A 27,893-nucleotide genomic window follows, 5' to 3' on the forward strand; every position below is an offset into this window, starting at 1 on the left:
TTAACGGTATAGGTACAGAGAGATCCAGGTGAACTTTAAGGGGTAAAATCAAAGACTTCAACCTGCTTACTCTGTTTCGGTAACTAGAAATTTCAGCCAAAGAATCTTACTGTGTCAGCATAAGAGCAGATTTGAAGTTTCTATAGCGTTTAATGATTTACAAGTTGTACAGAATTGAAATTTTCTCATTTGTGCTTTTTTTTAGATTTTCAAGAAAATTTCAGCAGTAGCCTTGGACTAGAAGGTTACATAATACAAGCTGTGTACGATGCTTTAGAATATTGAAGAAAATTAGCTTCTGAATTCATTATTTGGAATATAAGGAAGAAAAGGTATCTGAAAATGGGGCGGAAGAAAATACAAATCACACGCATAATGGATGAGAGGAACCGGCAGGTAAATGAAATTTTAATTTATTTAATTGGTCATTATATTTCTAAAACATAGAATGGTCAGAGCTTTCTTTCTTTCTTTCTTTCTTTCTTTCTTTCTTTCTTTCTTTCTTTCTTTCTTTCTTTTTCTTTTTCTTTTTTTTTTTTTTTAGATAAGAGTTTCTCTGTGTAGCTTTGAAGCTACACTGGAACTCACTCTTTAGACCAGGCTGGCCTTGAACTCACAGAAATCCGCCTGCCTCTGCCTCTCAAGTGCTGGGACTAAGTGGTGGCACACGCCACCCCACCTCTGGGCTCAAATCTTTCTTAAAATTGATTTCAGCTCTAAATGTTTAAAGTTCCAGAATAAATGATAAATATTAGATATAAAATGTGTCCTGTCGTGCTTTAAAGAAACCTTCAAGTATGTTTTCTCATGTGTACAGTAGAAAAGGAAGTCCTTCCATTTTTCCTTGTAGTTTTCATTGCAGTGCTTGGCCTTTGATTTGTAACTCACCTTTGCTAGTCTCTTGTGATTATTGTGGGAATACCATCCCTTGTACTAAGAAGTGTTATGTATAGGCTTGCAGTTACCAGTCAATGTTTTCTAGTCACTTACATTTTTATGGTTAGCCAAGAAATAATGAACATAGTTTTGAAGCCTTATTATCTCACATATTTCTAAAGCATACATGTATCATATGTCAGCTTTAATTGGTAAGTTTGCAGTACCAGCGTCAGTGAATTCTTTCAAATTCAAGAGAGTTTCAATATGATTCTGATCTGTGGAGTCTAGATGTTGTATTTAAAACTAATTGGCAATATGTCCCCAAAACTAGCTGCCTGTTTTTCTGAGTGTTATTAGCACCATCATGCCTATTCATTTGTATACTTTCTATATTGAGTAGGTAGTATAAAACTCTATGGCCCATGGGCTCCAAATCTTTGATGTTGGTTGTTTTAAGAAAAGTTGACTGGCCTCTTAGAGAAAAGAAGAAAAAAGAATTTAAGAGAATATTATAGTAAGCCTCTCATTCCTCATGTTCAAAGCATGTTCAGTAGGAAGAGATGTTATCTCTGGGAAGTTTGTCAGAGGTTCGAAGAACAACTTCTGCAAAGCTCAGTAGGACCAACACAGCCCTTCAAGTGTTTCTCAAGGTCAGTATAGAAGTTTATCTGAATGCATATATAACTGTAGACTCAGCTCAGTGAGCATTAGGAAGAGAAGGGCTGTTAGTGGGAGTCATCATGGGCTGAAGTAAGCCCTTGTTTCAACTCATAAAGACTGCTTAGCAAAAAGACAAGGCCTGCACGGTATGTATGGTACATTGGGAAAGTTGATAAAATAGAGGAGATGGATAAAATAACCATCCCATCATTGGAAAGGAAGGAGTCCAAAGAAGACTGTACATAAACTTTTCAACCTGTGAAGATGGTAACATGAAGAGAAAGGAGGATCTGCTTTACAAGAACACAGAAGTATCAATGTGAAGTGAGGCTTGTATGCAAGCAGAGAAGTAGCATAAAATCTCCCAGCTCTCATCTTACAAATACCCATGGTTAAGTTGGCCATAGCCAGTCTAGACATATGTGTTGAAGACTGCATATTTAAAGGGAAAGAGGAACTAGGCCTATGTAGATGGCTATGTAGTAGGAACTTTATAAGTTGAGAGGATGACTTTGTCTAACAAAAGATCCAAAGTTTGACAGGAAGGGAGAGGGGGCAGATCCAGGAGAAGTCAAGGGAGGGGATGCATAATAAAGAAACTGTACAAAATTATCAAAAAACTAATGAATAATTTTTGACATCTTATAAGTCCTGTTACCACTGGCTGGAATATCTATAGAACTGAGATGAAAATAAAGTATCTATTGTTTTGTAAAACAAATACATTCTTGACCAGTTGCTTACAGAGAGAGTGTTAGTATATCAAATTCTGTTTTCCTATTGGCTTATGTTATAAAATCAGAAGGATGTAAGGATCTCTCCTCTCGTCTCCTCCCCTCTCCTCCCCCCTCCTCTCCCCCCTCCCCTCCCCTCCCCCCTCCCCTCCCGTCCCCTCCCTTTCCCTCCCCTCCCCCTCTATGTGTGTGTGTCTCTCTCTGTCTCTGTCTCTCTCTCTGTCTCTGTCTCTCTCTCTCTCTCTGTCTCTGTCTCTGTCTCTGTCTCTGTCTCTGTCTCTCTCTCTCTCTCTCTCTCTCTCTCTCTCTCTGGTTTTTCAAGACAGAGTTTCCCTGTACAGCCCTGGCTGTCCTAGAACTTGCTCTGTAGACCAGGCTGGCCTCAGACTCAGAGATCTGCCTGTTTCTGCCTCCTAAGTGTTGGGGTTAAAGGCATGCACATCACCAATATGAAATATTAGAAAGATAATAGTAAAATGAACTATAATTGAGTGTAGCTAGAGTTTTCCTGCCTTGCCCACAGTCAGGACAAATCTCTGTCACCCGCCAGTCCCACAGCTGCTCAGACCCAACCAAGTAAACACAGAGACTTAAATTGCTTACAAACTATGGCCGTGGCAGGCTTCTTGCTAACTGTTCTAATATCTTAAATTAATCCATTTCCACAAATCTATACCTTGCCATGTGGCTCGTGGCTCACCGGCATCTTCACATGATGCTTGTCATGGCGGCAGCTGGCAGTGTCTCCCTCTGTCTTCCTGTTCCCTCCTTTCTCCTCTCTGTTAGTCCCACCTATACTTCCTGCCTGGCCACTGGCCAATCAGTGTTTTATTTATTGACCAATCAGAGTAATTTGACCTACAGACCATCCCACAGCACTTGAGGCTTAGTAACTAGAATTAGCCTGTTCCTACCTTGGACTTGGTTGCAATGTTGGTGTTTTTATGAAGCTACCAAGTGGGTAATGGCTGTCCAAACCTCTCAAATACTGTCTCGGCAAAGAAGGGAAGAGAGAAAAATTAATTGGGCAGTTTTTTAGATTAGATTTGGTATCGGTACATCTGTCATAAACCAAAATGGTATCTTAATTTTACTTTTCAAAAAGTGAATTATGAGTTAAAGATTTTTCTTTCTTACATAAAAGGAAAAATAGTTTCTAATTAACCTCAATCAACTATTTTAAGGGACCAAATTAGATCCTGAAACACACACACACACACACACACACACACACACACACACACACACACACACACGTTCATTCTGTCTAGGAGATTTAAATATATAGCATATAGAAATAAGATCAAATACTGGGATAATTTAGGAAAAGACAATAGAGAAGCTAATAGCAAGTAGAGTTTTGAATTGTAAGTATAAATTAACCACATAAAAAACTACACTAAAAGTCTGAAAAAGTACATGGAAAATCTTTGTGACAATATCATACACGTCGAGAAAAGAGCTGTTTCACTAGCAAAATCTGTGTTTGTTCTCTTTGTATTGAGGTCAAACATAAAGGAAAAGTTCACAGATCTTAAATGCATGATTCAGTGAACTTTGGAAGAGAGCGCATGGCCCTGTAGCTAACACACCCTGACGCGCCACCCCAGAGCCGCTACTTGTCCTGTCTCCTGGTCTCCTGCCCCAGGGAGTCACAAACTAATCCTCGATGCCATCCATTTAATAGATGTATTGGTCCAATTTATTTGTACAGTGTGTGTTCTTTTGAGCAGAAATTCATAAATGTTAACCCTTGCATATAAATGTGTGTCATTGTATTTTTATATTTTATCAATTTATAAATGAATGTAACATAATTTATGCCTTTTATCTGTTGTAAATAGACATTTGGGTTTTTTTTTCCCTATTTTGTTACTATTATGAAGAGTTCTCTTGAGTATTCTTAATTTGTGCACATGAACACTTGGTTAATGTATGTATCTAGTACAGTAACTGAGTTAGAGGGGTTTTGTCTGATCAGCTTTTGTAATAGTGGACAAGAGCTTTCTTTCTTTTAAACAATCAAATAAACAAGCAAACAAACAAACAAACCAAAAAACTCAAACAGAAAGTCCAAACACACACAAAGAAAAACCAATAAGACAAAAATAACAGACAACCCCACCCCCCAGCACACACACAAATAGGGAGTTCATTTTATTTATTTTATATTGGCCAGTTGTTTTGGGGTATGGGAGTTTGTCTAGGAGTATGGTTGCAAATAGTTTATGGGTTAAGAGTAGGACTTTGCATCTTCTTTCCCTTCTCAGTGCTGGGACTCTATCTGGCCAGAACCTGTATATACGTCTTATGTGTGCTGCCATAGTCTCTGTGAGTTCGTATGTGTATCAGTCCTGTTGTGATCTGGAAGACAGTTTCCGCGGAGTCAGCCATCACCTCTGGCTCTTATAAACTTTGCATCTCCTCCCCAAATCTTGAGGGGAGGAGTTTGATGAAGACATCCCATTTAGGATAGAGTGATTAAAAAGCTCTCATTCTCTGCACAGTCCAGTTGTAGATGTCTGTGTTAATTCCCATCTACTACCAAGCAGCTTCTCTGATGAGGATTAAGGGAAGTACTGATCTACGTGTAGAGCAGAATGTCACTGGGAGTCATATTATTGCTAGCATCTATAGTACCTTCCAGCACCCTGAATGCTAAGTGGTAGAGGTGAAGCTTCTAGTTAAGTACCAGCTCAACTTCTCCATGTTCAGTGGCATGAGTAAATGTCCTCAGCAATAGTCTTCTAGTCAGGTTGCAGAGAGCTACCAGGAGCCTTGACGGTAGCCTATGGTATTTGAAGCAGAGGTCCAGGGGACCCCTTTGATCAACAACTCAACAAGATGTAGTCTATTCCTGGTACTGAAGATTTTACTTAGTGGCATAAGATGTCTAGTTGTGACACTGTTTCTCTCATTATATGGTGACTCCATTTAAATTCCTTTCATTCATTTATTTATTGTAGCTTCTACAGTAGTAGGTTCCATATTGTTTTTTCAGAAGGCTGTTAGTGTTCGTTGTCCCTTCCCATATTTCTTCCTTTACCTTGCTCTTCCATTCCCTTCCCCACTTAATCCTTCTATTCTGGTATCCCTTTTATTTGTTCTTAACACTATATTCTATTTCTCCTTCCTTGAGAGGTCCCCTCCTCCTCCCTGGTCCCTTACCTAAGTACCTCTATGGTTATTTGTATTTGACAAGAATTTTCTAAAGTGTTTCTGTTTAATTTATATTTAGCTGGCAGTGTGACACTAGCTGCTTCACATCTGTACTAGTACTAGGAATTACCCTTTTCATTTGATCCATTCTAATAGACTAGTAGACAAGCAATAGTAACTAGTTTTAATCTGAAGTTTTAGGGATATCTGATGAAGTTGTTTGCCTTTTCGTGTTTTTATACTATCACAATTGTGTGTGTGCATCCCAGCAAGTTTCGTTAGTTATGGTTGTTTACCTGAGGATGGGTGAGTGTTTTTTTTAAGGAGGAAAATGAGTATCTTACTAGTGGCTACATTAGTGAAGAAAATGTCTCTTACTCCCTCATCAGCGATTAACTGTGCTAACTGCTTAAAAATTATCAAGAAACAAGGAGCCCCTCTCCCTTTCGTGACAGAGTGTTGACAGGCTTAATCTTGCACAGATTTTATATAGGTAATCAGAGCTGCTGTGAGTTTAAGAAACCTAGCCCCATGTCATGTTCAGAAGTCAGTATTGCATGCATCCTGTATTAGTCAGGGTTCTCAAGAAAAACAGAACTGATAGAATTACATATATTGATCCAATCAAGAAAAATCTATCACATGTATACCCAGAAGCTTGGGTTTGGGTTAATTCCAGGTATAGTCACATTGACAACCAAGAATAGCCATTATGCCCTCACACACATTTTTATTTTTATTTATTTTTTTGTTTTTTGTTTTAGATTGAACAAGAGTCTCGCTAAGGTGCCCAAGATGGTCCCAGATTTGAGGGTTCAACTGACCCTTCCACCTTTTAGCCAAGACTATAAGCTTAGGCTACCACCCCAGCTAGATTAACCTTTTTTTCCCTTCCCTTATTGATGATGCTGTTTACACTGTGTTTAAGAACTTTCATTTCCCACAAGGCAATGAAGAACATTCTTTTAGATATAAGGACAATCTGGATGTTACATGCCTCTCCATTTAATCACCAGAGTTGATTCAGTTGAGATTGGCTGTCTAGACAGGTGTCTTCTCCCACCCTCCCACCTGTGTGTGCCTGGTGGAGAAGGTCATGTTCCCAGCAGAGGAGGGCTGTTGTTTGGTCAAGCATGAGTAGCTGCACTGCCTGCTTGGACCTCCAAATATGGGCTAAGATGGTTCTATGCTTTCTTCTCAAAGTGTTTTGTTTTACTTTCTATGTTTTGGCTCTATTATCTATTGGGAATTTATGTTTGAGTTTAAGTGTAGGGGTCAGATTATTTGTTTTCCCAATGGATATTCAGTGACCCAGTATAATTCATTGCATTTCTCTCCTGCCTGAGTTTGAGTCAAATACAGTGTATTTACGGGTTTATTGATGGACCCTGTATTTAGTTTCATTTGATTATTTGTATATCCTTGCTCAATTCTACACTACTGTAGTTACTATAATTTGCTGTCTGATAGCATAGTTGTTTATCATTGTATCTCTGCAGAACCAGCTGGCTGTTCTTTTCATTTCAAGTGAAACTGTCAAATCAGTGTTTACACCAAGGCAGCCAGTCAAGAATATCCCTGAATTCATGTGTTCCCACAGAATATATACATCCATTTAGGGTCACAGAAAACTTCATAATATTAGAAAATTTCATAATTATCACCCTTGAACATACTTTTCTTTTGGTTTTTATTGTTTCTCCATGGGGTTTGATGCTTTTGAACTTGTGGATCTTAGACACTCTTTGACTTGTTTATTTCTAGATATTTGACTTTAAAAACAAAACAAAATATTAGTTCCCCCGAATCAATTTTTAAAAATTTATTTACTATTATTACTTTGAGCGAGTGGATGTTTTGTTTGTGGAGATGGCCCTGGGCTGCAGCACACTTGTGGAGGTCAGGGAACAACTTTGCAGAGGGGTTTCTCTTCCACCTTTATGTGGGTTGCAGGAATTGAACTTGGGTTGTTAGATTTGTGTGGCAAGTGCCTTTACCAGCTAGCCATCTCATGAACCCCTCAGATTGTGTTTTATTGGTTTTGTTGCTAAGTACTGCTTATAAAGTATGCTTTTTTATGTTGATCTTAGCCAGTAACCTTGCCTCAGGTCACTTGCTGTTTCTAAGACTTTATATGTACTTCTCCTTCTCTCGATGTGTATATCATCATAGACTTAGGAAGAAAAAAACCAGTAAAATTCTCTTTCAAAGGTTGAATATAGAGAATACTGGCACAAAGATTGATGTGTTCATTATTTGGAAGTATGTCAGTCTTGATACATTTTCTACAGATATTTTTATTTGTAAAAGAAAATGAGGTGTTTAGACTTAAAAGTTTTTCCTAGACCCAGTCTTCTTTCCCTTACAAAGGTAGTCACTCATTTGTTTTCCTTCACATACGTGTTCTGAGAGGGTATGATTTCAGTGTTCATCAGAATAGCCTTCCTTTCTCACATGATGGCCTGGTCGTCTGTGCTGCCTTCCCTCGGTGCTGTGTTTTTGAGACGTGAGTTACTCCTTCAGTTCAGCGGCTTGTTTTGTCCTGTTTGCAGTGAAGACTACGCGTCTGTCATCCATTTTTACCGTCTGGCTGCTGCTCTGTGTGTCCATGGGAACATACTTCCTTTAAGTGGGCAAGTAACGTTTCTGTGATTCGTGTCATTTAAAGAGTTGCTGGTTCAGCTCTACGATACGTTTTTTCTGTTTTGACAGGGCGAAATGCAATCTTTTTCTGTGTGTGGTTTGCCAGTTCCCTGCTGGATTGTTGATCTTTTTGTTGTTTTGGTTTCTCAGTTCTCTAGAGTCTAGATTTTCATTCTCAGTGTGTGGTATCTGTATTCGTAAGCTATGATCATTATCCTTTTATTCTTTCTCCTTGTCCCCCATTATATTCTGTTTTATTTTTGATTGTTCCTAAATTGTATTTGTAAGGAAATATTTCAATGTGTTGAGAATTCTTAAATACTCATTTTAAAGACTTAGTCATTAGTGTGTGTGTTTACAGAGTGCTGGCACTTGCAGGTACAGTGCACATGTAGAGGTCAGAAGACAATGGGATTGAACTCCGCTCATCTGGCTTGCTTGGCATCTTATGGGCCCAAGATGTTGAGATTTTTTTTTTAAACTTGTGTTAAAGATTTTTAAAAACATTAAAGTATAAAGACAGATACTGAGAGATACTACATAAAAAATGATTTTGGATGTATAGCACAATATTCAACCTTGCAAACAGTACGTTGTATTATCTACTTACAATTTTTAGTTAAGTGGATGTTTATTGGCCAGAGGGATATTTGAATGATCATATATAGAGTATTATACCTTCTGTACTTAAGAAACATCAGACCATAACATGACTTTGAGAATATTAAGGTCTATATGAAATTAAGAAAAAATAGTTATTCCTAGATGTGTAACTATTAAAATGCTTTAACAAAAGAAAGTAATTACCCTTTCTTTTTTTAGCATAATATTTTTATTGATTTTTGGGGAATTTCACACAGTATATCTCATCATCCTTACTTCCCAGTCCAGGTCGGCCCAAAAAGATTAAAAACAAACAAGTCCAGTTTGTATTGTTCATATAGTCACTGGAACATGGTCAAGCTCCTGGTGGTCAGCCTCTTAAAGCAAACTGGGTCCTTCCCACCCCCATCCCACCATAGCCATCTGTTGTGGAGAACTACACTTCAGCATCTTTATCACAGTTTTTAAGTGTTCTCTTTGATGGCTTCCTGTCTAGGTTGTTACTTTTTTTGGAGGGGGTGGGTTGTCACAGAAGCCGTCTGTGTCTTTCTCAACTGTGAGTCTGTAGCCATCAATACCACTGTAGAAGTAGCTTCCTTGTCCTCTACAGTCAGCAAGAACATGGATAATGGACTTCCACATGGTATCTGGATCACAGGCATCCACTTGTCTTCTGTCATCATCGTGTGCCATGGACCTTAGCATGGTCTCTGGTTCAGGCCATGGATAGCAGCAACATGTTCCAGTGACAGCCCAGCTTGTTGGCATCAGCATTCATCAGCATGGCCTTTGATGGTAGTACGGGTCATAGACATCAACACACCTCTGCCTGCAGCAGGACCACAGGCCCAGACATGTTCCTCTTTCCCCCCAGCATGGATCACTGATATCAACATGGCCTCAGGACACCTTTCTTAACAATAATTGTTAAGCTACTCTGCTGTCTTTTAAGTTTTTTCACTTTACAAAGGAAGTGAGCAAATTGCATTTTCTTTATTATTGCTGCTCTTTTGTGCATGCATATTATAGTTAGACTTGGAAGAACATTGTAGTAATAGTATTCCTATGAGAAACAATGGAAGTGTATACAGTGGCTTTCCATCATAGAAGAAATCCTGTTTCTTCAGTATCTAATGCAGTGCTTGAGTAGTCTAGTCTAGACCAATAGTTAGAGTTCCTAGGAAGAAAAGTATATGGCACTTTTAGGTTCAGAGCAAAACATTATAAAATTACACCTCTATAATTGTGTTCACTTATGCGCTCTCTTGTCTCTCCCAGACTCTTACCCACTGTCTACATTCTACATCAGAGTTGTACAGTTGTTATAGTCATGGAGCATTACCTAATACATCATTAGCACTCAAAGTCCATGGTTTACATTATGCTTCACTTCTGGTATTGTACAACCTGTGAGGTAATACTATCTCAGTGTTATTTTTGCAATTCCTCAAAGACATAGGATGTGTAAACTTAATATGCTGAAAGTTGCCTATTTGTATCTCTCGCCCATTTTTGAAAATAAGACTTTTAATTTTCTTATTGCTGAGTTTTAGTTCTTTATATACGTTGGATAATGTCCTGTATGAGATATTGTTAACAAATATTTTGAGATACCTTTGGGTTTTTTTTTTTTTCTTTCCTTTTTATTTCCTTGATGTGTCTTTTGTAGAACAGAAACTTCTAATTTCAGTTAAATTATCTTGTTTGACAGGTCATATTTGGGTTTTGTTACTAACAAGTCAAAAAAACAACTAACAAGTTACCGATGAGACCAGGAATGGTGATGGCACCTCTGTATAACCCCAGCTCCAGTGTGGCAATGGGCATCTCTGTATAACCCCAGTCAGGCGTGGTGATGGGTACTGCTGTATAACCCTAACTCTCAGGTGTGGTGATGTGCACCTCTGTATAACCTCAGCTCTCAGATGTGGTGATGGGCACCACTGTATAACTACAGCTCTCAGACGTGGTGGTGGGCACTGCTGTATGACCCCAGCTCTCAGGCGTGATAATGGGCACCACTGGATGACCCCAGCTCTCAGGCATGATGATGGGCAACACTGTATAGGCCAGCAGTGTGCCAGAATCAAAGCCAGCCTGGGCTGCTTAGTGAGGCCCTGTTTTTTGAAGAATAAATGAAAAATGAAAAAAAAAAAACAAATAAATTGCTAAATCATTTATTGCCCCAAATCATTTATCAGTTCTGTAATACCGCATTTTATATTTAGGTCTTTTATCCATTTTGAATTAAATTTTTGAGGACTTAAGGTGTATAAATAAATTTATTTTTTAAATATTAAGTTGTCTAAAATGTTCCAACATCATATGTTCAAAAGCTTCTTTTCTCGGAGTTTTTAACTTCTTTATTAAAGACCAGTTGACTGTATGGTTCTCTCTTTTCTGTTCCATGTCCCTTGGTAGATACAGTGAGCAGTGCCGCAAAGCCTTAATTATTAGATTTCACTTTTAAAGTACTTTGTTCTTTTCCTTCAGTATTCTTTTGGCTCTTCTGGAGTTTATAACATTCAGACTTTTCTACACTCACCCTCCAGCAAATCTGGAATCAGTCCACTGTGCTTCTGATACTTTCTTAGAGGACTAAATATGCTTAACATAGAATCCACCTACAAACTGCACTCGCTGGTGTTAGCTAGGAAAGTTGAAAACTTAATTCCCTGCAAAACCTGTACATATGTTTATAGAAGCTTTATTTTTAATTGCCAAACTTTGGAAGGCACTAGTATGTCTTTCAATACATGATTGGAGAAATATACTGTAGTACATCCAAACAATGGACTATCATCGAGTAGTTTTAAGACAGTGAAACCAGTCTCAATGATAATGTATACGTCATACATCTGAAGAACATACAGGAAGTGAACCCTGAAGTAAACCATGGAGTTTGAGTGATAATGATGTGTACTACTATGGGCTCATCAGTTATGATAAATGCATCATTCTGCCAGGGAACTTTGGTAACAGGAGGACATGCATATGTAGAGATGGGAAATTGTAGTGCCTCTTGCTCTAAAAAATACTAATTTTAAAAATTAGACTAAGTGCTGAAGGAAAAATGAAGTTTTTAAAGCCTAGAAGTACTGTGTTAACTTTCAATTTATAGACTTTGATGTCACCATTGAAGCATTTTTAAAAATTGATTGCTGAAAAGGCCTTTTCTAAGCTGACTCTAGTTTATATATGTTGGAATAATGAAGAACAGATTGTTAATATGCTGAGTTCTTTGATTCACTAAACTCCTTCCTTTAGCATCAACTTTTCGTGATTCATAACTTCAGAGAAGTGCTTTTGAAAATGTATTTTTGGGAAGAGCAGAGAAGCTGAGATGGCTGAGTGAGTAAAATGCTTGTTGCCCAGGCATGAGGACCTAAAGTTCTGAGCTTCAGCATCCATATACAAAGTCAGATATGGAATGGCAGTGCCTGTAGTCCCTAGTCATGGGAGAGCAGAGACAGGCTCAAGAGCCAGACTAGCCAGCTGGTGATGACACTGTCTTAAAAAATAAAATGGAAGGGCTGGTGAGATGACCCAGCGGTTATGAGGGCTTGCTGCTCTTCCAGAAGACCTGAGTTCAGTTTCTAGCACCTACACTGAGCAGCTTACAACTTCTGACTCCAGAGGAGCTGGTGCCTTCTTCTGGCCTCTGTGGGCACCCTGGCATACATGTGACATACACTCACATACGGTAGTGGGATGGCAAGAGAAAATGGCTTAGTGGTTAAGAGCATGTACTGCTTTTGCAGAGGGCCTGAGTTTGGTTCTTGGCACTCAGTTCACAATAACCTGTAACTACAGATCCAAGGGATCTGACATTCACATCCAGGCACTGCATTTGTACCCCCATACAGACACACATACATGTATGTAATTAAACATAAATCTTAAAAAAATAAGATGGAAATATACAGAGACCTGACATTGACTTCTGACTTCCACAGGTGTATAAATCCATGTGCAGGTATGCCTGCACACACATACACATATGTGTGCACACACACACTCACTGTACACACACATAATAAAAAATGTACAGCAGAGATACTATTCTTTATACTGTTTATGAGCATTTAAAGGAAGGGTTTTCTTTAAGCTTCCCTAGAGCATCATTTGAAGACACATTACTTGTCTCGTCTTTAAACACTATCATATTGATTTTGAAAGTATGTGTGGAGTTCAAAATTCCATTGCAGCTATTACATCTAGGTACATCAAGTCATAAGTAATTTAATTTTAATTGTTTCAGTACCATATACATTACTTTTTATTATTTTTGAGATAGTATATTTACTAAAGGTATAATGTAATGCCAGGATTCAGAAAACCTGTACTCATTGTCTGTAATAAATACTAAAAATTGAGTTGGGCGTGATGGTGCATACTTTTCATCCTAGCACTTAGGAGGTAGAAGTAGGCTGACCTCTATGGGTTGGAGGACAGCCTGGTGTACAAAGTGAGTTCCAGGCCAGCCAGAGCTATATGTGGGTGTGGGTGGCAGGCGCTGGCAGTTTGAGTCGCGAGGTGTCAGCGGAGGCGGCACAGGCATGACAGTGAGGGAGAAGATGGCTTAGTGGACGGTCTGGGTGGACCTGGAGATGACAGGATTGGACAGTGAGAAGGATCAGATTGTAGGGGTAGCCTGTCTGATAACTGACTCTGATTTTAACATTTTGGCTGAAGGTCCCAACTTGATTATCAAACAGCCAAAGGACAGCATGTCAGACTGGTACAAGGAGCATCATGGGAAGTCTGGTCTTACCCAGGCAGTAAAGGAGAATACAACTACATTGCAGCAGGCAGAGTATGAATTTCTGTCCTTAGTACAACAGAGCAAGGGCTCTGTCCATGTGCAGGGAGTTCATTTCATGCAGATAAGAAGTTTCTTGACAGATTTACGCCCCGGTTCATGAACCATCTTCACTATAGGATCATTGACGTGGGCACTGTTAAAAAGCTGTGCAGACGCTGGTGTCCAGAAGAGTAGGAATTTGCTCTGAAGAAGGATGCTTCTCATAGGGCCCTTGGTGACATTAGTGCAAGTGTCAGAGAGCTTCAGTTGTACCAGAACAATGTCTTCAAGAAAAAGACAAGGTGAAAAGAAGTGGGAAATGATAGAAAGTGGGGACGTGAGAAGGACTAGGAGTTGGTGCCAGTTCTCAGCTGCACAGCCCACCTAGTTCTCTGGAGGCCACTTTAGTGACTCTCTCCTGCTGGTAGCTCGGCAGAACCCCTCTTCTAAAGAAGAAAATTTCCAGTTACCTTTGCCTCTCCAGACTGGCAGCAGACAAAACAGCGCTATTTCTTCTAACCTGCTGTTTCCCTTACAACATAGCAACTCCTTGTAAGCTTCAGGCCACGCCCATCCCCTTGATCTGTTTATGCATTTGCTTTTCGGACATTCCTTTTGCTTGAAAAATAAATAATAACGTTAGTTCTATTGAAATGCAAAAACAGCAACAACAAAAATCTTTTCAATGACAATAGTATATAAAAATACATAAATGAAAAAAATTTAAAGACATTTGTGAAGCAATAATTTTATCTGCCCAAGAATATTTTAGATAAGTAAAGGATAAATTATATAATAGGAAGATGATAAAAGATAAGTAGCTTTATAAAGAAAGGAAATCCCAAATGAAACAGATAAAAAGAGATTACCAAGTTATTACAAATAATGCATTAAATACACACTAAAAAGATTATTATTCATGCCTATCATTAACAAAGATTAAAAGGAGTAATTATGTCAGTATGAAATATGAAATTGTTTGAGAATACCATAGGGCTATTACCCTCCATCTTAATGATAGTTTTGTAAGACAGCAAAATTCCTTACATGTTTATACAAATGTATGTATGTTTATGGTCTCATACAGAAACATACAAGGGCAACTATGTGGGTAACAGGTTAAATGTATACTTATATGATAAGAACTCTTAAAAAATTAAATAGTTGATTTTTCTTTTGAAGGTAAAGGAAGCAGCCATCACAGAAATGTGCTTTAATATTTATTCCTCAGGCAGGAAACATAATGAAGTTCCTCAAGTGAAAAGTAGCTGTTGTCTAATGAACATATATGTACACACATGTATGTTCATACCTGTGCCAGTGTAATAGGGTGTAAGGGAGATGAATGGGCAATAAAGTCAAACAAGGAGCTGGAGAATAGATTGTTTTTACTGTGTGCTGAGTGAGTTTGTTATCATTTTCACTGCAGTGAGAAATACCAGCTCTCACTTAAACAGGTTGAACATTTCACTTTGGATGGTACATGGCAGTATGCAGTGTTCAGGATGAGTTGGGAAATCCAATAAGATGATTACATGAGCAGTGTAGATGAAATTTGAGTGATACTGATATAGATAGACAAGGGAAGATACAAGGTCTATTTTAGAGATGAAGCTGGCAATTTGCTGATGGTGTGGATAATTAAATAGGAGTCAGCATAATCTTAAAAGGGTTATATTGTTTTAAAACCATGAAAAATGTTTTGGTCTCAGAACTACCTCAGTTAGCAGGTTTTAATTAGAGAAATAGCAAAAGAGATCGATGGTTTTGCTTTTGTTATTTGAATAGATAATAATACATTTATTGAAACAGATAAGACTGGAAGGAGCTTTTTTTTTTTTTTCATTGAAACAACTGCTAGTCAAAAATATTTGAGGATAAAAGGGAAGGAGCCCTAGTTAAAAGTCTGCAGGCACCTAAACACATGAAGTCTGATATGTAGGATTAAGTGAGCAGAGGAAGAAGATACAGCTGAAAGCTGAGAGGAAGCAATGAGTTCAGTTCATAAACAGCCGGTGTAGAACTGCTTAAAGAGCCTGGTCAGGTTTGTCCAACACTGCTGAGGTGGAAAGTAAGATAGCCAGTGATCGTTGACTTTAATCACAAATTCGGGGTCACTTAGACATTTCTTTCAGGTGTTTTTATTTTCAAGTAGAGAGAGGGCTTGGACTGGAGTGACAAGGTGGAGTTGGAAGAGAATGCCAGAGCACATTTACATGGTTGCGGTATTTGACCTAGCCCAGCAGGTTACAAAGAGAAGAGAAAGGCGTACGAGAACGAGTAAGGTTAGGCATCAGTGACAGCAGAGAAGGAAAAATCCAGAAAAGTGTGGATGAAGCAACTAAAAACTAATTCAGGGATAGAATGATGAGGTAATTTGTGTGTGTGTGTGTGTGTGTGTGTGTGTGTGTGTGTGTGTGTGTGTGTTCTTTTTATCCAGCGTGAAGTAGTTTTTGAAGGAGATTGAAGTTGTAGGAGACAAGATAATGATATAACAAACATGAAATTAGGAGTATTAGGCATTATTGCACGTGAAATTTATGTCTCAATCCAGAGATACTAGGTGTGTTCATGTGTATTTGTTGATAGTTTGATAATTAAGTGTATGTTAGAAAGTCGGTTCTTGCTTGAGTCTGTGTCAGGCAAGTATGTTAATGAGAGAAGAAGAAAGGATTTATGTATATTTGAAGGGGTCAGACTATAATAGACCATCAAACCTAAAGAGTTAAAAAAAATGTGAAAAGAGATACAGTTATGCATCTCTAATTGAAAATTCCAAATATCCCAAATGTCTCCCAAAGTCTGAAACTTGGGTTCTGACACAGTGTCACAGTGGAAAATCTCATACTTTATGTAATGGGTTATAGTCAAAATGTGGGTACACTAAAAATGTGTGAAATTGTCTTCAACTTGTATGCATGAAGTATATATGAAAGGTAAGTTCATTGTATGTCTAGTCCAAGGTCCAGTCTTCAGGATAACTCAACTGTGAACATGCAAACATTCCAGAAATACACAAGATCCCCAAATTTGAAACACATTTTGGTTCTGAGCATTTTGAATGAGTGTTACTTGACCTATATTAACAAACTGGTAAGGTCAGTGGATCTGAGGACTCGACAAGGTAAAAGAATGTCTGGAGAGATGATACAAAAGTAAAAGCTGAACAAGACGCCATCAATGTGAACTCTGTGACATTGAGAATTTGAGATGATAACAATTATTGGTGGTGGTAGCACTGAGGATGTGACACTGAGTGATTAGGAGCAGGACTGGGAAAAGCAGTCAGGTGGTACTGCTTGAAGAAAAGTGACAGGATTCTGAGTAACTTCATGCTTACCCCCAGGAGGGATATTTGATGGTGTAACTTCATGGTAGAAAATTGAGAGTTCTCAATACCTGAGAGTTTTGAAGGGTAAGAAGAGAAACTATGGAAGAGAAAATAGGAAAAAAGGACTTCTCTTCCAGGAACTTTTAGAATAAGGAATATATTGCTTTAAAACCATGAAAAACATGATTTGGTCTCAGAACTACCTCAGCAGGTTTTAATTAGAGAAACAGTAAAGAGATTGATGGCATCAGATAATGTTGCTTGTTTTAGACTGAATTTTAGTAGAGATGGGAAAAAGGCTTGGCAGGGAAGAAGAAGCATAAGTTAGATTGGTAGTTTGACTTAATCATTTAGGAGCTGAAATCTAGGAGAGGTTGGTTTCTGATGGTACCAATTTAAGCTGAAATAGAAGAACCACTGGTCACCTGTTCCCTTGCCTTCTGTAGTAGTCCCAGTCAAGGGTAAGAGAATAATACCTCCCTTTCAGAGCCCTTGGGCATACACAATGAAGACAGGACTGCAGTGCTGTGGCAAAGTGGAGGGGGAGGATTGTGTGGAGCATGAAGTAGAAACCTTTCACTTTGAAATCTGGCTCAGTATAAAGAAAGACTCATCATTAAGGAGCTTTATTTCAAGTACAACTAAGCTTTTAATAAAAAACCTCTGTTTTTCTTTGTCTAGGTCACTTTTACAAAGAGGAAGTTTGGATTGATGAAGAAAGCCTATGAACTCAGTGTGCTGTGTGACTGTGAGATAGCACTCATCATTTTCAACAGCTCTAACAAGCTGTTTCAGTACGCCAGCACAGACATGGACAAAGTTCTTCTCAAGTACACCGAGTATAATGAGCCTCACGAAAGCAGAACCAACTCGGATATTGTTGAGGTAACATACATATTTAGTAATGTGTGAATTGCAAACAATCCTTAACTGTAAAAGTGTCATTAACTGTCACATTTCTTTGTACTTCTAAAACATTGAACTATTTCTTAGAAGGACCTACATTTGCTATTTGCTGTCTCAGTTGTTATTCAAACAAAACAAATTAAGCTCTATTCCATACAAATTTAGCTCTTAAGCAGTATATAGTTTTAAACAATGATTACTTATTTTGCTTAAAAGTCAATAGCTATAATTTTAGCACATCTTAATTATTTCATTATCCTGTATATCAGTGATGACTCACATTAACCATAATGAAAGGGAAGTAAAGTTTGAACCGTCCCTTGTGTGTAGAGGCAGGGAATCCTTGTCCTGTTTTATTTGTCCACACTTCATTTAGTGTCTCTCATAGTTTTGTCAACCTACTTAAGTTTAGAACAACGAAAGGAGGTTTCTGTTTGATTTTGTTTGTTTGTTTTTAAGACAGAGATTGGAGATATAACTTAGGCTGGCCTTGAACTTGCCACCATCCTCTTTCCTTAGCTTCATGAATACTTTGATTACGGTGTAAGCCACGACACCCAATTTCCTTGAACTTCTTCCAATGACATTTGAAGTTAACTTCACAATTACCTTTGTGTATTTTTATGTTTAGTCTTTATATTTAGAGGTTTTGTTCCATTTTAATTTTTGAAGGGAATGCTTTCATTGGCCTAGTTCTATGATATTAGAAAGAAATCACTTAAATTGGGCATTTCCTTGGAGAAAGTACTGAAAACCCTGTAAGAATGACACAGAACTGAATATAAGAACAAATGGAGTCTGAGTTTGGACTTTATAGCCAACAGTTGAAATGTAGGTGAAGATAATTATAACTATTATCTTGTGTGGGAATCAAATTTATTTACCTTCAGGCATAATAATATAGTTATGAAAATGCATTTAATTTTTTCCCCTGAATCTTCCTGCATTTTGGGTTCTTTTTTGGATAGTGATTTAATTTGTTGCTGAGGGGTAAGAAATGTCCTTATTTAAAAAAGTAACATATTGCTTTATAGTTATTAATGAATTGTTTTCAGTGAGAAGTAAAAGCATAGCATAATTACAGCTATGACCAATTTACCCCGATTTATTTAAAGAGTCACTGCTTTGAACTTCCCATGAAAGGGGGCTGAAGGTTTTGTTGTTGTTCTGGAGACAGGGTTTCTTTGTGTAGCCTTGGCTGTCCTGGAACTCTGTAAACCAGGCTGGCCTAAATCCACCTGCATGCTGGCATTAAAGGCATGTGCTACCATTGCCTGGCCCAGTTCTTTATTTTGCTTTTGTTAATCACTTTGATAGGACCATGTCCTTAGAAACACTCTTTAATACAATTATGTTTATGTCCTTTTGCCAATTACTGATACTCAGCACATATGTTCTATCTTAGAACTTATTTGCAACACAAATTGTCTTACACAGTTTTCCCTATTAGACTTCAAGAGCACATTTTGTATTATAATTTGGTAAAGTAGATCATCTTAGTAAGTTTGCCAGAGACTCTAAATTTACTTGAATGTCCCTAATATGTTTCAAATGGCTTTTCATTTTAAACATCTAAAAGTTTTATCAAAAGTTCTACAGCCTTTCACTGAACGAAGGAGTAGAATTATGAACAAGTAGGTGTGCTGGCTACTGTCACTGTAGAAAGCAGTCGCCCTCTGGATCCTAACTACTCTGCTCTTTCATTGCAGCAGTGTTGTTCTTGGCCTCTGGAAATTGAGGGCACTTCGCACAACCTAAAGCTAACATCTTTAGAGAATGTGAAGAATATAATCTGGTTTAAACTTCTCAGGATTTTCAGACTACCTCAGTCTTCATCTCTGTTGTGGTCAGCAGTCAAAGTGTAAGAGAGTAAATCCCAAACATTTTTAGCAGTCTCCTATCCCCCAGTCTGCTTCAGTATATTCAGTATGAGTGAACTTGGCAGTTCAGTTACTCATTGGGGATTTTTTTTTTTTTTAGAGAGAGAGAGAGAGAGAGAGAGAGAGAGAGAGAGAGAATATGAATGAGAATGTATTCGTGTATATATTCATATGTATGTGTGTGTGTGTGCGCGCGCTCGCATCTATGTGTGCTTGTATAAATTTATATGCACCACATGTGTGCAATCCTGGAATTGGAGTCACAGATGGTTGTAAGCTACCATGTAGTTGCTGGGCACCACACCCAGGTCCTCTGCAAGAGCACTAAGTGCTCTTAACCTTTAAATTATGTCTTCAGCCTTTACCCATTGGAATTTTGATGGTTTTTGTTTTGTTTTGTTTTAGTCTTTTTTTTTTTTAAGATGTAAGCCAACATGAATCTTACTAATAGTTCTCTGTAAGTTATAATTTTATAGTATATAGGAGTAACTATATTATCAACATTATTGATTTGTTGTGGTAGGATAAAGTTTAAGGCTTTATTGGTGGGCTTAATTCTTTGTCTCCTTTTAGATAAGGCCTTAGGTATGCTAGTGTGGCCTCCAACTAGATGAGAATGACTAGTTCTTCTGCTTTCATCTCCTGAGTGCTGAGATTATTGGTGTGTATCCCCACACCCTGTTTATGCTGCTGAAGATCAAACTCAGGGCCTCGTACATGCTAGGTAAACACTTGACCAACTGAGCTGCATCCCTAGTCTTATTTCATTGTATATTAAAGTCTTACCACGCAAGTCTTAGTCATCTTTATAAGTGAAAGGAGACCTGCCTTACAGGTTTGGGTTTTACATCCAGGTAGGCCTCCTTCCACCTAAAAAGATGATGCAGTGTGGCCTTGCTAGTGGTATATATGCATGAGCTGAGTTCATATTGATGCATCTGTAAGGATTGTTGGGGACCAAACTTAAGTTTACACGTAACAGTAATGACAGAGACCTTCTAATGACCCAGACTCAAAGAACTTTGCAAGTATCTCCCTTGAGGAAATTTTAATAATAATGTTGTACATTTTGTTGTTGTTGTCATTGATTTCCTTTTCATACAATTTCCTTTCAAGCACTTGTAGTTGTAGGCAGGCACTTTGTGTTCATTTACTCATGTGTCCACGACATTTGAGGGTCTTCTGTGCTGCGGGCTCTGCGAGGAGCTGGTACTTTTCTAATTTGAACCACAAGAATACTGTGGTTTTAAAAACCACAGAGTTACATCTTATAATCAGGCGGTGGTGGCACATGCCTTTAATCCCAGCACTTGGGAGGCAGAGCCAGGTGGATCTCTGTGAGTTCAAGGCCAGCCTGGGCTACAGAGCGAGATCTAGGACAGGCACCAAAGCTACACAGAGAAACTCTGTCTCGAAAAAAAAAAAAAAAAAAAAAAAAAAAAAAAAAAAAAGATTTTCTATAAATAAACTTCTAACAATAATGATAATGAGGTTTCAGATTCCTTGGCCATCTCATGTGGGAAAAATAAACAAATAGGTGTAGACATTTATAAGTAATCTACTATAGATGTATTCTGTTCTGTTGCATCCTTAACACACGAGTCCTTTTGAGATTACTATGGAAAGAAGGATGGACACATGGTGCTGTTAGTCACACCTGCATATCGCTACATAAAATTATACGTATTAAGTTCATGGGGTGAGAGCAGATATGCTTTCTGAGAATACTGCAAAATTAATATTGTACAGGGTGGTGGGCACCAACTAATATGAAAATCTGAGTAACTGTAAGCAGATTAACTTGTCTTAGAATATATAAATCTGGAAGTTAAAATGACCAACACACATAGTCATCAGTATTCAACACATGCATGTTTGGATAAATTGCATAAATGCAGGTCTAGAAAAAGTGTAAACTTTAGAGTTGTGCCTCAGAATAATTATACTTACAGGGATGAAGTGAGGATTTTAGCAGCTGCTACTTAAGTAACTTCTGGGTTTTTCTGTTTTTTTTTTTGTTTTTTAATTATCCATTTCCCCCCTCCTTTTGCAGAAATCCTTGTATTAAATATCCTGTTTAATATTTTTTAAATACTGATATAGGGTCATATGAGAATGTTCGGCAATAGCATATATGGCCATAGAGATCATTGTGCTCATTAAGAATCAAACTAACTAGAGGGGCATGGCCATTTCTCTGTCTTGTTTATGTCTTACACACCATTCCCAATAGAGGGTGGTGGTGCTTGTCACCCCCCTCTCCTGGAGTACCATGGCAGTTGGAGGGAGGGAGGGAGGGACGGACACACACACACACACACACACACACACACACACACACACACACACACACTCTTGCATGTCATCTACCCATCACACCCAGTGCACAGATTTTTAGGGAGAAATTGGGACTCAGGTAGAATGACTTGTCCATGGTTATGTAGTGAGTGAGTAGTATAACTGAAGATTAGAGCTGGATCCTTTGCTTCATTGTTTACTGACTCCAGTGAAGCTCTGAAACATTTCACCATAGATTCATTTTATACATATCATCAGTAACATTAGTATAGCATTAGTAACCATGATTGCTTTCTTTAGTGGTTAACAGACAATTAAGATAATTGCAGTAAGAATAATAGACAACATTTATTAAAATTAGTCTGATAAACTTATTTTGTATGTGTGGTGTATGCATATGTACATGATTATATGTACATGTATGCATGTGTATGGAGCCAGAGGCTGATATGGATGTCTACCTCTATTATTGTCAACCTGGTTTTTGAGACAAGGTCTCTTCACTGCAGGTGGAACTCAGTGATTGGACCAGAGTGGCTGGAATCTGCCTGTCTCCCATATTCCTGCCACCCCTTCTCTGGAGTTATTTGCATGGTGATGGGAATGCAAACTCAGTTCTTGATGCTTGCATGATGGGCTCTTTACCCGGTGAGCCATCACTTGATCCCCTGGACTGAGAGACTCACTGTTTCATTGTGCTATCTTAGAGTCCATACTGTTGTCCCTGATAGACAGCTGAGGACACTGAGGCACTGGTGATAAAGGGAATAAGAGGATGGATAGTTTGGATTCTAAAATGTGTATTTGTGCTTGCATGTGTGTAGGCATATAGGTGTGTGTTCACGTTTATGGTTGCATTTGAGGGTACCAGAAGTTGCCATTGGGGGGTCTTCCTTGATTGCTCTTTTTTATTTACCGAGGCAAGGTTTTGCACTCAACCAAGGTTTCTCACTCAAATTTCCCACTCAGTCCTTTTGTTTAGCTGACAGCTTGCTGTATAGATCCCCTGTCTCTCCCTCCCCAGCACAGAGATTACAGGCTGGGATTGTACCCACCCACCTGTCACTGTGAATGCTACAGCAAGTCATTTTCCCAGAGCTGTATCTCCCCAGCCATGAAAATGTTCCTACATTCAAATTACACAGCAAACTGAAACCAACACATTAAATAAAAAATAGAGAATCACTATAAAATGCATCTATCAATTAGAAAATAAAAAAGGGCTGGAGAGATAGCTCAGCTTTTCCAGAAGACCTGGGTTTGGTTTCCAGCACCGATGGCACCTCACAACTGTCTGTAACTCTGGTTCTAGGGGCTTTGACACATGAATAAATAATAAGAGAAGTCTTCTTAAAAGATGGTAATAAAAGTGATTGTGCCAGGAATACATTATTTAAAACCAGTAATTCAGTATAAATCACCAGAGAACTTTTTCAGAAACGTAGTATGTGCCCCCTACCAGACTTAAAAGAAAATTGGAGATGAGGTCTAAAAAATCTTGGTTTACTTGTTCTAAGTGGAATTGTAAGCTAACAGCTTGAAGTGAGCACACTTTTTTGACAGTTATTATCAAGCTTTTTCAAAAATTTTTATCCCTCAAAATATACCCTGAATTAATTTCAGGCAGTGAGCAAGCATGAGTCATAATTTTAAGAAATCTTTTCGAACAAAGTTTAAAATAGTATACCAAATATTGGTGTAAGTTGCCATTATATAAAGAATTAAATTTAAATTTATAATACTGCAGGATCTAGAGAATTTTGCAATTGATTCATATTTTGATTTTTATAATCAACTGTGCTGAAAATGCTACTTCATATAAATATGAAATACTAAACAGCAGAACTATGATAAGGGCTATTTCAGAACTTAAAAATTGTGTCCTAATCTTGTCAAACTTCATGATACAATTTGCATGCTGCGTGAGTGTGGGCATGCGTAAGTTAGCAGCTCAAGCAGCAATTCTTCACCGTTCTTACATAGGATAATCCAAAAACACAGATTTGATAAATGTAACTAATGGCAGTAGAAAAAAATATTGTTTTTCCATGAATTATTATGTTTCTGTAAGTTCAGAAAACTTTGCATGTGTAATCAAAACACTGCACTTCATAGTGGACAGCAGTCTTAAATAACAGGAATGTTTCAGGCAGCATTAGCTGGTGCTCCATGGTGTGATGGCATGCCCAGTGCAGAGAGTGTGTTCAGAACTCAGCCTGCTTCTGCCCACCTCTTAATGTAAATGCTGGAGATCTCAACTACTATCCCCATATTTGCACAGAAGTAGTTTATGTTTTGGTTTGGTTTTGAGTGTTTGAGTCAGTTTTCTATAGTCACAGGCTAGCTTTGAATTCTGTTTGTAGCAGAAGCTACTCTTGACTTCTGATCCTCCTATCTGCACCTTCCAAGTGCTGGAGTTACAAGTGTACATCACTGTGTGCAGCTTACATGTTTATATTAAATTAATTTTGGGTACTTGCATGTTCATAAACTTTGTATTTTGCCATTTATTTTTATTTTTTATTGTTTAACAAATTCCACATTCATTTACTCCATTTGGGGTTGTTACCACATTTTTCAAAGGCCTTAAGTGAGCAAAAAAGAAAATTGTTGAATGGCTCTGTCTCTACGGAGCATCTGGGGTGGGCCATATAGCAATGAAGGACATGCTTCCATTTGGATTTGCTGCAAGTCTAATAACACTGCTCCCAAAGAGGCTTTGGGAGCCTCTGGCCCCTCACCCACCTCTACCTCCTCACAGTGTGGATGAAAAATGGGACAGACAGAAGAGTATTTCAGTGGCTTGGCTAATGTTTCCCAGGGCTGCAGTTGGAGTGGCAGGGAAAGGGGAAAATAATGAGGCATCTGCAGACAAGACAAAGCTTCCCTCCACCTCAGCCCCTGCCTTCTCTTTTATTCTTTCCAGAGCCTGCAGCAGCAGGATGGTGACTCACAGGGTGAGGCACATGTCTCTGCAGCCTCCTCCTCGCCATGCGCTGCACCACCACCTCACACAGCAGCGCTCACCGTAGTTCTTGCAGTTCCAACTTTACTGTTCCTATTCGATACCTGTTCAATATCATTGTTTATGATAGAGTTATTGGCAGTTTATTTATTTAGTTTTTTTGAGACAGGGTTTCTATATGTAGCCCTGGGTGTCCTGGAACTCACTTTGTAGACCAGGCTGGCCCCAAACTCACAGAGATCCACCTGACTCTACCTCCTGAGTGCTGAGATTAAAGGCTTGTGCACCACCACTGCCCAGCCAGTTATTGACTCTTAGTTGTGTGCTTTTTATAAGGAACTGTACATCTCTAAATGTGTTTTTTCTTGAGGTTATATTTACTCCATGAGAGACTAATGTTGATATATAAATGAGAGTTCATGGGAAGAAAAGTGTGAAACATCACTTTGTAATAGAACTCACATTTCCGTAAGACACGTTTTTGTCATTGCTGATTAATATCTATGTGTTCTTTTTATGTTCACATGTGTCAGATTGAACATTTTACGTTTTAATCATGTAAAAATATGCTTTACTTCTTCTCTGGAAGGTCTACAATGTGTTAGTGGAATCTTTTTCAAGGTTAGAAGAAAAGATAAAGAGCACTGGAAGAATGGTCAGGGAACATTTGCTGTGAGGGTGATCCCATTACTGGTACTTACAGAATATGCTTGCAGAAGGAAATGGGGTTTGAGAGAGAGAGAGAGAGAGAGAGAGAGACAGAGACAGAGACAGAGACAGAGACAGAGAGAGAGAGAGAAGGCATGTTGTAGGTCAAGAAGGCAGTTTAGATGGAAGTTAGGGAAATGTAGTTGGCACTTTATTTTAAGTTGATAGGAGCTAAGTATAGCTGAAGTCTGGTGTTAACAGGGAGATAACTCAGACCCGAGAAGCAAACCAAATCCTCCTGACTCATGTAAGGCTGTCCTTATCTGGGAGGTCTGGCTAGCCCCTGAAGCAGTGCAGTAGAGCGCTGCCTGGGCTGCACAGTGTGGGCTTCTCTGGGGACAAGCGTGTCCGAATTGCAGGGTTACTTTAAAAGGGGAGTGCAGAAAAAGATGGAAAAGGGTCAGAAATAGTGAATGTAGTATTATTTCTGTATTTTCAATTTATTACACTCATATTTATCATACTGCATGTCACATATATTGTGACTATAATGGTAAACGGCCACTTTGCTGCCATTATCCTAACAAGATATTGTTGGCTATTTTATTATCTTAAAACTGAATTATTTTTGTTGTGTACTCCTCATTGAAGTTTCAAGGACTCTAGACTGATGTTTCCCACCAAATATTATTTATCAGCATATACTATACTGCTTCTAGAACTAGAAGATCATGTGAGCTCCCTGATAGGTGTGTCCAACCTTTTGATGTTGCAGGAATGACATCTGCAAAATTCACTCTTGAGAATCATTTGACATTAGACAACTCATCTCCCCTAAACTGCAGAAAAAAAAAACAAAAACAAAAAAACCTCATTTTTTAAAGTAAGCTACATTCACAACTGTCCTTGACTATGCAGCTCATGGGCACAGGTGGACATGTCTGTGTGCCTATAAAATGTAGTTTAAATGTAGTTTAGATGGTATTTCAGTTCTTTTACATAAATGACTGTACAGACATACAGTTTTTGAAACCTAGCCCTTCAAATACATAACTTTAAAAAAGTGATACGGTTTTCCTATTTTAAATTATATTGTGGCTCAGTTCTGAAAGGTTATTTAGTGCCTTGACTATGTAGGAAGGAATGTGTCTTGTGTAGATTAGCTCTGTCTTTATTTTATACACTAGCTCTATACATATACAAATTACAAATGATAGAATAAGATTTGGATACATTAAAATATGAATGCATAACTTATAATTTTTAGGGGTTTTTTTTGGGTTTGGCTAACTCAATTACTTTAGCATGTATCTTAAGGGCATTCTGTGAAGAATCTCACTCAGTGGTTAAGAGATGGATGAGGAAGCTGTTTATTCAGCCAAAAAGATGTTTCTTGTAGTTCTCATTTAATTATTATACAATAAAACACCTGACAGTAAACTTTTTGTATTATTTTTAAAGGATAGCAGTTTGTAAAACTTAGTACAGAAGTAAATGCACTGTGTGTAAGCCATCTTGACTATAACAGGTTAGTTTTGCAGGTTAGAATTACCTTTTATTTATTGCCTTTTGTAATTCAGTGGAAAATGTTTTCCTGCAGTGCTTTGTTTTTATAGAATTTTTCTTTTTACATTTTTTAAGGTTTAAATTGTTATTCCAGAATCTACCGTGAAAACTTTTAAAATGTGTACATTCTTGCAAAGGAACAGAGGAACAACAGCTAGTATTTGTACAGGAATTTAGAAATCACTTTAATTGCCGGGCGGTGGTGGCGCATGCCTTTAATCCCAGCACTCGGGAGGCAGAGCCAGGCGGATCTCTGTGAGTTCGAGGCCAGCCTGGGCTACCAAGTGAGTCCCAGGAAAGGTGCAAAGCTACACAGAGAAACCCTGTCTCGAAAAACCAAAAAAAAAAAGAAAAAGAAATCACTTTAATTTTTTAATGCCATTTGTATTCATGTAGAATTATTGTATAATAATTAAAAGTTACATCATTATTTGCTTCATGTGTATAGTTGACATATTTAAACGTATCTTACCAATGTAAGATAGTAGAAAATAATGCTTTCCATGAGTAGGCACTTAGTGAAGATGTTTCAATATAAGCTTTTAAGCTGTATTTGATCTTTCATTTGCTACTAATTTAAAGTAAATTTTTGTATTTAGCATTCTAACTAACATATTTTGATATTCCAATCATTTATTGAGTTTTAACAGTTACTAAGCTCAGTGTTTAATAAGATAAGGGAGAAAAGTGTTAAAGTTATAAATCTCATGGGCTTTAACTGTCAACTGAAGTAATGTATTTTGAAAAGCATTTTGAAAACAATACCATATTAGTTAGGCTACTTCTAGTTAAAAGCAGGAGAAGACACAACTAAAAT

At 38.0% G+C, this 27,893-nt stretch overlaps 1 protein-coding gene and 1 pseudogene across 8 annotated transcripts in view; both read left to right on the forward strand.

Moving 5' to 3' along the window:
• The window catches only part of Mef2a (myocyte enhancer factor 2A), a 126,792-nt gene that overhangs the window by 55,290 nt on the left and 43,609 nt on the right, over positions 1–27,893 (forward strand). For all 8 annotated transcript variants that reach the window (XM_028872796.2, XM_028872797.2, XM_028872800.2 and 5 more), the window contains 2 exons: positions 206–396; positions 17,495–17,698. In XM_028872796.2, the coding sequence (XP_028728629.1) occupies positions 343–396; positions 17,495–17,698 (258 nt within the window). In that variant the 5' untranslated portion in view covers positions 206–342. The remainder of the gene's footprint in view (positions 1–205; positions 397–17,494; positions 17,699–27,893) is intronic.
• On the forward strand, positions 13,157–16,262 carry LOC119086608 (annotated as a pseudogene).

Source organism: Peromyscus leucopus, chromosome 1 (assembly GCF_004664715.2).
Source record: "Peromyscus leucopus breed LL Stock chromosome 1, UCI_PerLeu_2.1, whole genome shotgun sequence".
Lineage (NCBI taxonomy): Eukaryota > Metazoa > Chordata > Mammalia > Rodentia > Cricetidae > Peromyscus > Peromyscus leucopus.